Below are 12,978 nucleotides of genomic sequence, written 5' to 3' on the forward strand. Positions count from 1 at the left end.
TGTTTGTAATAATGTCTATGTGTTATGATACAAATCTTGAAACGTTTAGATGGGCAGTGAAATTCTCATGGTGAATTGGTGATTTGACAGCTAGCGAGTTTAAATAAATCTCTATGACACAACTCTTTGGACATTTTGTCACAAAAAGGTCATGCCTATGATTGGAATGTCTGAGGAGTTATCTCATTGGCATTTATAGGAACTCGTTTATATAGTTGTGACTTGTCAATTCCTTGATCCCTCTTTCACAATCAACATTTCACAGCTCTCTGGATATCCTAGGAGTTGTAGTATGTCTCATTCAAGTCTGCACAGGCTGTGAATTTTCTGATAGATCTTTCAGAGAAATTCACCACCCATCTGAACTAGCCTCACAGGTGTGCTATACTCATAGACATCTATACATAGACATCGATACTAACATGCTTGCAATCAATTTACCAATACGAGTCCTTAACCATGAAATTATCATTGACCATCAAAATGTCCGAAGAGTTGTGTCATAGAGATTTATTTAAACTCGCTAGCTGTCAAATCACCAATTCACCATGAGAATTTCACTATGAATATCATGTCAATTTGCAGCCATAATGGCTCTATAGACAGACAGAATTGTGCTAAAGGTAGAGAGAAAAAAAACACCTGCTATACATATAATTTATAATATTCACTTAGTTATTAAAGAGTTGAAACTTGTGCCAGTTTTAGTTATCAGAAATCCTTTCAAGAAGGAACTGTCCTATATATATTGCCTGTCTACTTGCAAATTAAAGGATTTAAATCCAACATGTTTGGAAGAGATTCAAGTAAAAATGCCAATTCCAAATGCACACTATGTCACAAGATATTTCCTCAATTATTGTTTTGTTATTATTGGCCAAAAAAACCCCACTCAACTTAGCTGTTCTTTAAATTACCTGCAAAAATAGCTTTCAGGAATAAAAGAACAGAGTGACTTAAATGATCTTAAAATAATCAGGACAAAGTGTGAATACTTTCAAGAGAGCAGAAACTTAGTAAATATGTATGTTTTACATTTTGCAAAACCTCAACTTTCAATAGGTTTTTGAAATAATTTTCATGTGTTCAGTATGTCTTGGCGTGTTTATTTTCAAAACTGTGATACCTACTTAGAATTGAAGTTGAACAGTTCCTTGAAATGAAAGAGAGCACCTCCCCCAAAATATCTTCTGCTATTATACAACCTCTATTGATTAAATCAACACATTGAAAGGTTGTGCGCATCATCTTATTTCTTTATTCAGTTAACCCAGATTTACAGATCCAGAACTTTCTAACATCCTCATAACCCTTTGAAAGAGAAGCACAGCAAACAGACACTGTTTTCTCCACAAATGTCATAAATATACATAAAGTGCCCTCCACAAAAAAGGTAAAAATGTCATTGTAAATGTTAGTCTGGAACACAAATGTTACGTTCATACTCACAACAAATTTTAAATCAACGGTTTGCGGCTGTGCCTTCATTTGAAGGCACACAATTCTAAACACATCACTGTTTTCAGATTTATATACCAACAACTATTATATCCACACAGAACAACAAATATTGCAGAATGTTCCTTCTAATTGAGTTTGTTGGCTATCTATATCACCTCAGATGACTTCTCGGTCTCAACACAGAGGTGATTTCACACACTGCTAAGAAAGCATGAACAAATATTGCAGAGTGTTCCTTCTAATTGAGTCTGTTGGGTTTCTAGATCACCTGAGATGACTTCTAGATCTCAACACAAAGGTGATTTCACACACTGCTAAAAAAGCATGAACAAATATTGCAGACTGTTCTTTCTAACTGAGTGTGTTGGGTTTCTAGATCACCTGAGATGACTTCTAGATCTCAACACAGAGGTGATTTTACACGCTGCTAAGAAAGCATGAAGAGACTGAGTGCAACCATACAATGAGATCTAATTGCTCAATTATTTAAATCGCCAAGACGCAAGCAAAGCAATCACACACAAAATCACCAGTTAGCATTAAGCTCAAAGACCTTTCTGCAAGCAGCTTGACAGTTGTATTTAAATCTGTTGTCAACTTTTCTCATGAGGGAAAGAAAAGAAAAATGTAAAGAAACCAGAGAAAGATACACATACATTCTTTTAAAAACTTTTTGGTTGCACATCCTTCCAAAATTCATTTATTTAAAACTTCAAACCTTGGAAACGTGAAAAGTGTGAATTTTAGTGTGTCAATGTCGACTCACAAAACCAAATGTTCAGCAAATAGGTTAAACAAAATGTGTAGTGTTTTTTTCACTCAGGAAAACCGTTGACAAAAGCAACACAATGAATAAGCGGCAAATGCAAACAGTCATTACCAGCTCAAGATCTATGTCATCAACAATTATCTGAAATTTATGCAAAGCAGATGGTTTCAATGCACATGATCAGCGTAAACCAAAATCTTATATGCCAAACAACTGGTCTTAATACAAAAAAAAAAAAAAAAGTCTGTTTACGGTAACCCGACCGACCCTATTTTTTTCGCGCGACCCTACTTTTTTTTGGCATTTGTGAAAAAAAATTTTAAAAAAAATAACGTAAAAATATGTTTTTTGGGAAAAAAAAAAAAAAAAAAAAAAACACCCGACCTACCGACCCTATTTTTTGGGCCTATGTTACCGTAAACAGACCTTTTTTTTTTTTTGGCCCAATACAAAAACTGCGAGAAAAGTGAGAAACAAAAACACGATCTAGCGATCTACAATTCTCATTCATTCATTCAAGGCAAAAGCAAGCCTTTTATCCAAAAAGCTTATCTACAATGAGAAAATATAAAAAAAACTGAGCTTTAAAATGCATCTAACTGATCCATAAGTCAAAAACATATCCGTAATGTATTCACATTAAAAAAAAATGTATCAACTTCTCAAATGGTGAAACTGAAGCTGGATGAAGGCAGCAATTGTTGGATGAATACTAGCATGCCTTGAAGAGAGACTTGTGACAGCAGAGATGCAAGTATCGATCCCTCAACTCACAATAGACGAATTCCAAAAATAACTGATGGGTTTGTTTGAATTGTGAAAGAGTGAATGCCTTTTACTATGACAAACATTGGAAGGGCCAATCACAAGCGAGGGGTGTGTCTGAAACACATAGACAGGAGCACGTGTGAATCTATTTGTCCGAAAAACAGCAAGGGTTTGTTTGTTTGTTTGTTTGTTTGCTTAACGCCCAGCCGACCACGAAGAGCCATATCAGGGCGGTGCTGCTTTGACATTTAACGTGCGCCACACACAAGACAGAAGTCGCAGCACAGGCTTCATGTCTCACCCAGTCACATTATTCTGACACCGGACCAACCAGTCCTAGCACTAACCCCATAATGCCAGACGCCAGGCGGAGCAGCCACTAGATTGCCAATTTTAAAGTCTTAGGTATGACCCGGCCGGGGTTCGAACCCACGACCTCCCGATCACGGGGCGGACGCCTTACCACTAGGCCAACCGTGCCGGTCAACAGCAAGGGTATTCACTCTTTCACAACCCATAAAAACACGACTGAGTTATTTCCGAAAATCGTCTAATGAACAGCAGAGCAAATTTAAATCACACCTACAAGAAGCGTGTTTGGGCCTTTCCAGGTATAGCAATTACCAAATGTACTTTTTGATATAATGCTGAATTCACAAAATTGCTTATTTGAAAAAGGTGGACTGTTATTTGCTGATTGAGTAAAATCAGGAAATGGCTGTTGAATTTGAGAAATGCACGTTTTTATTTAATAGTTGTATCATTTTCTTACATCTACCGATTTCATGAAACTGTCCACAAATTATGTGGATTCAACAACTGATTTTTGGGGAAAGAGCTATTTGGTCCCCCTTTTTTCTGTCTTTTTCTGTTGCTTTACAAAATATTTGGTAAAGATCAACATTCTTCCCCCTTTTCCCATCTGCCTCTTACATTCAGTAACCATGAATATAAGTGTTCTCTTCTACATGATAATGGAAAAGTTAAAAGACCCAGTCTTGCTAAATACTTAAGCATTATCTTGTTATTTTAGCATAAACAGTGCAATATATAGATACATTCTCAGAAATCTTACATAAGAATTCCAACAACTACAGAAAATCAGCATATTGTTAATGAGATCACTGTTTTGCAATTTTTGCAAATTTGACATGATTTATACACAACATTTGAGAAGCATACATGATATCAGAACAACACACATGAACACAAGGTAAAGTTGTATTTTTACATTTAGTCAAGTTTTGACTAAATGTTTTAACGTAGAGGGGGGAATCGAGACGAGGGTCGTGGTGTGTGTGTGTATGTGTGTCTGTCTGTGTGTGTGTGTAGAGCGATTCAGACTAAACTACTGGACCGATCTTTATGAAATTTGACATGAGAGTTCCTGGGTATGAAATCCCCAGACGTTTTTTTTCATTTTTTTGATAAATGTCTTTGATGACGTCATATCCGGCTTTTCGTGAAAGTTGAGGCGGCACTGTCACGCCCTCATTTTTCAACCAAATTGGTTGAAATTTTGGTCAAGTAATCTTCGACGAAGCCCGGACTTCGGTATTGCATTTCAGCTTGGTGGCTTAAAAATTAATTAATGACTTTGGTCATTAAAAATCTGAAAATTGTAAAAAAAAATAAAAATTTATAAAACGATCCAAATTTACGTTCATCTTATTCTCCATCGTTTTCTGATTCCAAAAACATATAAATATGTTATATTTGGATTAAAAACAAGCTCTGAAAATTAAATATATAAAAATTATTATCAAAATTAAATTGTCGAAATCAATTTAAAAACACTTTCATCTTATTCCTTGTCGGTTCCTGATTCCAAAAACATATAGATATGATATGTTTGGATTAAAAACACGCTCAGAAAGTTAAAACAAAGAGAGGTACAGAAAAGCGTGCTATCCTTCTTAGCGCAACTACTAGCCCGCTCTTCTTGTCAATTTCACTGCCTTTGCCATGAGCGGTGGACTGACGATGCTACGAGTATACGGTCTTGCTGCGTTGCGTTGCGTTCAGTTTCATTCTGTGAGTTCGACAGCTACTTGACTAAATGTTGTATTTTCGCCTTACGCGACTTGTTTGTTTATGTGATTATACAATAAAGATCTAAACAACACAAAATGAATTTAATGTTAGAGAGAGATCAGATTGAGAGATTGAAAGATTGAGAGAGAGCGAGAGCGAGAGAGAGAGAGACAGAGACAGAGGGAGTCTAGAGAGAGAGAGGGGGGAGAGATAGATAGAGAGAGAGAGAGGCAGAGAGAGAGAGAGAGAGAGAGAGAGAGAGAGAGAGAGAGAGAGAGAGAGAGAGAGAGAGAGAGAGAGAGAGAGAGAGAGAGAGAGAGAGAGAGTGTGTGTCTGTCGAGAGAGAGAGTCAGTGTCACAGATAGATATGCTAAGTTAATGAATCGAGAGAGAGAGTCAGTGTCACAGAAAGAGATGCTAAGTTAATTCATAAATTCGACAGTGATTAGAAATTGTACTCTAACACATCATGTAATCCAATGTTTGGACAAAGTGTATTAAATAACGAGAGAGAGAAGGAAAGTTTTGTGGTAAATATAAAAAAAATGGATGTAAATTAAAATCACAACTCTTAACACAATCAATGATTATGTGCACAAAAAAGTCAGAAATCTAAGCAGGCTTGGATTGAAGAAAGAGAGCAAGAGGGGGTTAGAGCTGTGGATGAAGTTTTAGCTTGACACACTTGCAGCTAGTGTCTGATTTGAGTGTTTAATTGCTTCCATATTTGAAGCAAAAGCTGCTAAAAGCAAGACATTTGCCTCCTTTGAACATTGTTAAGCACCCCCAGAGAAAACTAATAATATGGGTACCAATATTCATCACAAAAACATTTTTTTGCAAAAATGTGTTTGTTTACATGGTTGTTTTCTATTCAGTCTCATCAGTTTAGTTTTCAGATTATGATTTCCAAATTTTAACCAGATTATTATATATTCCCAAAGCAAGTAGACCAAAAGAAATAAAGGAATAACAGATACATTGAATTAGAAAAGAATAATGATTCACATTTTAATCTTTTGTACACCTCTGTAAGTAAATGAAACCGCACAGCCCTTTGGAAGAAGACCAGCACATATCTATTCACAAAAAAAGAGCTTATACAGTCAGGAAATTTGCTCAGAAAGACATTCTTAAACAATCTAGAAATCATCAAGAAACATTATGCAAAATATTGCAACAAACTCTGCAACAGCTAAGTACTGACGCTCTGCAAGAAAATGGATGTGCTGCAAAATTAATGCTATCTACATGACACACGCCACCCCTTAAAGCAAAAAGCTATTCTGCGGACATCCACAGACCTTTATTTTTACCTTGCATCCTTTTTTGATTCCCAATAAAGTTTCTCGCTGCATGCATAAAAGTAACAGACCATTTAGGCAAGCAACAAATGAAACAATGACTAACTACTACAGAAAAAACATCTTTCTGAGCAAACTTCTGACAAACGGTCAAACACACGAAGCTCTGAAACAGCGTAAGGAATCGTCTGTAACTGTCAACTCATAACAAATAAGCAGCATCTGGAGTAAGGTAGCAGTTTATATTTTCTTTTACATTCTGAAACTACAAACTTGACTGACCTTTTCTGCTTTGTTTCAAACTGATTAAAGTTCACGTCAACTCGCAGAACTTAGATTTAAAATGTTCAACAACAGCCGGTCCGCAGGAAGAGTAACAGTCACAATTAATCTCTGGTTCAGATAGTTTGCTGAAGACGCATAAACAAACAGGGAAAACATCAGATGAAATCCATCAGTCCGTTTTTGTCACTATAAATCAAAACGCTGACAGTTACAGATGACCAACGTTCCACAGAGGAAGAAACTACAGAAAGCAAAGGCCAACACAGTAACCAGCACACTGCACAAAAGCGTCTAAGCCCACAAAGAGCCAGAGGTGCAAAAGGACAGAGTTAACAGCTAAAGTAAAGTGCCCCTGAAGCAGCAGAAATCTCACCACATCTGAATAGGACTCCTGTGTGGCAAGCGGTGCAGGCGACCGTTTGTGTCGAAGTCTTTGTGACCCCCGACGAACAAAATATGTCCGACCGTCCATCTATATTAGCAGTGGGGAGAGTAGGGAGGCAAAACTTCTTGTCATTATTTCTACACATGACACAAGTCTCCCATACACACCGCCCTTTGTTCAAAACCCTAAGAACATCCCACTATGGTTGGCTTGATCATAGAATAATTTGAGTACGGACAGGCAAAGCTAGGCCTTGTAAATGAAAAAAAGCTCAGAAAAAAGAAGTTATAAGCATGCAGAGTAAATGATGAAATAAACTCTTTCCCTTAACTTGACTTATAATATTCTCAATGTGTATTTTACAACAGTGTCTGTATTCAGTGTTATTAAACGTCTCACGCTTGTACAGAGACTGAAATCTGAACGGTTTATAATTTTAGTGCCTAAAATTGTTATCAGTTATTTAATGCTATTTGAAGTAATTTCCACACTGCAGGAACTTGTTATCACTTGAACATTTAGTTCACTTCTTTGTTTGCATGAAATAATTTCTGTTCTCACACTGGTTTTTGTTCCTGAATATACCTATTAAAATAATGCCCGAAAACAACAGAAAATGAATTAATCAGATATAAAGAATCTGACACTATGATGCAGACTGTATTCCAGAAATATTCACACTTTCTGGGAGATTTTTTTATTGATCTATTTTTTTTCTTTCTGCAGTAAATGTCAACTGCCAAATTTCTCAGTTGATAAAATTAAATCAGTCAGTGTGAGTTCTCAATATATGCACTTCTCAGTTCATATCAGTTCATGAGAAAAATCTTGTGTGCATAAGTCTACCTCCACTCTGTACTTATTTATTATATCTTTTACGGAATATATACAAATTTAACCCAAATTTGCTTTTCTTTGGTTGTTTTCTCTTTTTGTTTTTGTGTGTTTGTTTTTGTTTTATTGATGTCTGTATTTTCTCTGTCTAACCCAAAACCAGTTATTTTCAAGCTTTTCATTTTAGATCCTCCCAGAACCAAGGCTGAAGTCTATACACAGAATACAGCAGTGTTGCTACAAGAGGCAAAGCGATGGTGACTATAAATGAAAAAATAGACATTATCAACAAAACAAGACTGAAATCAAATAAATACACTGAATCTGATGTCATCATTTGAAAATGGAGTAACTGAATACAAATCGAAATACAGAACTTACTGAGGGTTCCGAAACATGGGACAACTTAAAGACTGTTTTTTCTCCTTTCTTACCAAGCAGGAACAAATGAAGAAGACACCTTTGCTGCCACAAGCACCCACAGTCGTACGAACAAACACAGAACGACTTGAAAAGAGTCAAAACAAAGGATAAGGAAATGGGTTTAAACAAAATGGGAAAGGAAGGAGGAGAACACAATTCACTTTGTCAGAAAAAATGCTTATGTTTGACTAAATGATTTACGCACAATAAATCGGGGGGGCAAACACACAGAAGACAATGTTAACAAACACACCACTGTAAAAAATATACAAAGAGAAAAGACTGTGAGCACAGACTTATGTGAACACAGACCGTTTTCAGCACACTGTAAACACACACATAAGCACAGATGCAAGACACGCTACCAACACAAACGCTCGTCACTGTCTCATAGACAAACACAGTGTTGTAAACACTACTGAGAACGTACATCACTGTAGACACTACTGTCAGTTATACGTTCATGATGCAGACCCACAACACAAACACTCGTTCTGAACACAGAGTACAATACTGTGAACGTACACAAAGAGTGGAAATCAACACAGTGACTCACTGGGGGAATAAGAAAAAATGGAGTTCCGCTCATCTTGTTTCTATGATAACATGCCAGATAAAATAAATGAGAAAAAAACCACAGACAAATGAAACTCACCTCATCTTTAGGTGCATTGGACTGGAATGTTTTACTCAGCTCTTGTACTCTGAAACATGAGTAAATCGAAAATTTGAAAAGTAAATTTTCATTTGAGATATACTTACCCAATTCTCATAAATGCATTGACTTTGATCTCACATGCTAGATGTCGAAAAACTACTCAAATTACCTGCCCTTGTAGGGTGGTAACCAAGCTAAAAAAGACGCCATAGCCGTTGCTATGGCCTGACCCAGCCTGGTTACCCACAATACCCTGCGCGCCACGTGGGCGGCAGCATCCTGAAGAATAATAATAATAATAATAATAAGAACATTTATATAGCGCTAAATCAAAAACTTTCGTTAACAAAAAGAGCAAACGCTCGATCGAGTCACTTTCGCAGTTCTGAATATTATATGAGGCATCAGATGGACAGGAAGAAATTGCTATTCACAACACAATGAGTCACGTTCACATAAAATTTGAGCCCGGTCACTTTTATAGTTTCCGAGAAAAGCCCAACGTTAAGTTGTGTGTTGCCGAACAGAAAAGGCTAGTTATCTCCCTTGTTTTTCTGATAACGTTCGTAAAAGGCTACAGATGTAAATACTTTGATGTAAAGAATAATCCTACAAAGTTTCAATCACATCCGATGAACTTTGTCAAAGATATAAAATGTCTAATTTTTCCTTTGACGCTGACCTGTGACCTTGAAAAAGGTCAAAGGTCAACGAAACCATCGTTAAAGTGTAGAGGTCATTGGAGGTCACGACTAAACAAAATATGAGCCCGATCGCTTTGATAGTTTCCGAGAAAAGTCCAACGTTAAGGTGGTGTCTACGGACGGCCGGCCGGACAGACTAACACTGACCGATTACATAGTCACTTTTTCTCAAGTGACGGCCGGCCGGACGGCCGGCCGGACAGACTAACACTGACCGATTACATAGACTCACTTTTGCTTCGCATGTGAGTCAAAAAGGCTTGCTCTAAGCGCTTGACATCTAAACTAAAACGTCATTCACACTCTTTACAATGATGTACAAGAACTTCATGTCACACTCTTTCATTCAGTATAGCACCATTCACACAGTTGTTATTCTGTACAAGACAATAAGTTAGTCTAACATTTAGAATGTTCATAAGATGAAAACAAGAGAAAACCAGACTGATTAAAACAACTGCTTAGTGCTAACAAAGCATGAATCTTAATGATAACGTAATACATGTTTAACTGTTAAGACCATAAAAAACCTATATGCTAAAATAACTTCGAACTTTTAAGAACTTCTTATAAGATACACAGCACATCTAGATAAACACCAGAATCATTCGAGGCTCTCAAAAAACCCCAGACAATTAAGTAGCGGGGATGGATGGGAGGGTATTAAGTATGAGAATTGGGTAAGTATATTAATCAAATGAAAACTTACTTTTGAAATTTTCGATTAAATTACATATTCTTTACCCAATTCTCATAAATGCAGATTCCCCCTAAAGGTGGAGGGAACTTACTTATGTCCCAGAAAGAACTTGTCCTGCCGCGACAAAAGACGGAGGTAAAAATTGATGAACACGTCATCCGACCTCCAATAAGCAGTTTATATGACTTCATCAAGACGACCTGAACGCAACACCGCCAAGGACGACGCCCAGGCTCTGGATTCATGAACCCGTGCCGAAGCCAGAGTGGGGACTGACCGCCCCCCTCCCCCCCCCCTACCCCTTCTCACCAAGCCACCACTCATAGGCCTGCCTTATGAGAGTCGCTATCCATCTTGAAAGGGTCAATTTGGAAATGTCTTTACCACGTCTCGTGTTAAGAGATATGAAGAGGAGCTTCTGGCTCTTAGCTCTAACAGGCTTAGTGCGAGTCAAGTAGGCGTTCAAGGCTCGAACCAGACAATTAGACAAATCAGGATCGTCCGGAGCGAGAATAGTCCCCAGAGGAAGAACATGAATAACCGGGGGAGCTTGACCCGGCTTCTGGTTCTTTGCCAGAAAACCTGGCCAAAAATGCAGAGAAACAGAACCGTTACGCACAAACGACACGTCCTCCGGTAACCCTGAAAGCGCATGTATCTCACTGCCCCTGCAGGCTGTGGCCAGGACCAAAAGGAACAAAGCCTTACGAGTAAGGTTAAGCAAACTGGAAGTCTGTAAAGGCTCAAACGCAGAGGACCGCAAGAACTCCAAGACCAAAAATAAATCCCAAGCGGGAACAGGGGTCCGCCTCTTGGATTCCTTCAAAGAGGCCCCTCTGATGAAGCCCGCGATCACACCATGAACGCTAATGGAGCGGCCAATCTGTTTCAGGGTAGCTGAAATAGCCGAACGCCTGACCCTCAGAGAAGAGGCCGAGCTGCCCCTAGCTGACAAAGAAGAGAGGTGATTAGCCACCTGTATAGAGCGAGGCGCTACCGCGTTGACACCGTGATCCATACATCACTTTGACCAGGCCGACCAATGCGACGCATAAACTGAAGAAGTAGAGGACCTGTGTGCCTTCTGCACCAAGTCCAGTGTCAGATCAGAAGCCCCTGATTTCTGTAACGCTGACCTCACAACCTCCAGCCGTGTAGGCAAAGGGCCTGCGGGGCGTGGTGCGGGATGCCTGTCCTTGGTTGAACCAGATCTCCCCGAGCCAGATTTAGAGGAATAGGAGATCCTTTTGCCAGACCTAACAGATCGGGGAACCAATGCTGTGCTGGCCACATGGGAGCTATCAGCAGAAGAGCAGGGCGCTCCATCTCGGCTTTCCGCACCACTCTGCCGAGCAGAGGAAAGGGGGGGAACGCATAGGCCTTCAGGCCTGTCCACGAGATCTCCAGGGCGTTGACTTGCCAAGCCTGCGTGTCCGGAAACGGGGACACAAAGATCGGCATCCTTTTGGAAAATCTCGTGGCAAAGAGGTCTATCAATGGTTTGTCCACCTGCACCCACAAACGCTGAAGAGCATTGTGCGTGATGGTCCACTCTGTATGCAACACCTGAGAGGACCTGCTGAGCGAGTCGGCCAGGGTATTGAGCTTGCCGGAGAGATATTTCGCTGAGATGTTGATTTGGTGCGAGTGGCACCAAATCAGTATCTCGCAAGCTCTGTCTGACAGGGGGCGCGAACGTGCTCCCCCCTGTTTGTTGACATAGGCTGCCACTGTAGTATTGTCTGTATGCAACCTGACATGCCTGCCCACAAGTAGATGGCGAAAAGCCTGCAGACTGAGAGCAACCGCTTCCAACTCCAGGCGATTGATGTGCCAAAGGAGTTGTGACCCAGTCCAGAGCCCCGAGATTGTATGATCTCCGATGTGGGCTCCCCATCCGGACAGAGAGGCGTCCGTGAAAAGATCTAAGTCCGGGGAAGGAAGAGCGATGGGAACCCCCTGAGCAATCCAATCTGAATCCAGCCAATGACTCGTCGTCTGACTGAACCAACCTTGGAGGGAGACAATCTTGTCCCAATCCTGAGAAGACTGACAGGGTCTCTTGAAAATCCTCCCCAAAGGAACCAACGTGGCCATTGATTGTTTGTTTGTTTGTTTGTTTGTTTGCTTAACGCCCAGCCGACCACAAAGGGTGGCCATTGATTCCATTTGGCCCAGGACAGAGGTCAAGACCCTCACCGACGCCTGCCAATGAGATAGAGCCCTGGAGGGGCCCCCTGCCACAAGAAGTGTGGGGGGTGAGGGGGAGGTGCGACCGGGAGCGCATCATTGGGGGTTGGGCTTACGAGCCCCCCCCCTGCCCTTTCCGAACGACGGCTTTTTCGGATAAGGGGCCCCCCGAGAGTGTGCCGCCTTGTTCGCCTGTTCTTTCGGGCGTTGGGAACTGTGCTGCTTCTTGTTTTTGGACGAAGGATAAAACTGAGACTTCTGGGGGGGGGCTTTGCCGAAAACCCCGCCAAATGCCTGTCTCTTGCCTCCTGCAGCTCCTTCTGCCGGGCATCAAGGACCACCCTCCCCAGGAGGGAGCCTTCAACAAACGGGGACGACCGCAGAGAATCTACGGTCGACTGCTGAGAAAACCCAGCCTGAGAAAGCAGAAGATCACGCCGGGAAAAAACAGCAAGAGCATAGA

General features: G+C 40.2%; 1 protein-coding gene across 1 annotated transcript in view; it reads right to left on the minus strand.

Moving 5' to 3' along the window:
• Positions 1 to 12,978, minus strand: part of LOC138983568 (unconventional myosin-IXb-like) — a gene marked incomplete in the record, with an annotated part of 128,741 nt that overhangs the window by 34,676 nt on the left and 81,087 nt on the right. Inside the window, 2 exon segments of the mRNA XM_070356848.1 lie at positions 6,995 to 7,093; positions 8,919 to 8,967. Of these exon segments, the coding sequence (XP_070212949.1) occupies positions 6,995 to 7,093; positions 8,919 to 8,967 (148 nt within the window).

The sequence above is a fragment of the Littorina saxatilis genome, linkage group LG1, assembly GCF_037325665.1.
Source record: "Littorina saxatilis isolate snail1 linkage group LG1, US_GU_Lsax_2.0, whole genome shotgun sequence".
Classification (NCBI taxonomy): Eukaryota; Metazoa; Mollusca; class Gastropoda; order Littorinimorpha; family Littorinidae; genus Littorina; species Littorina saxatilis.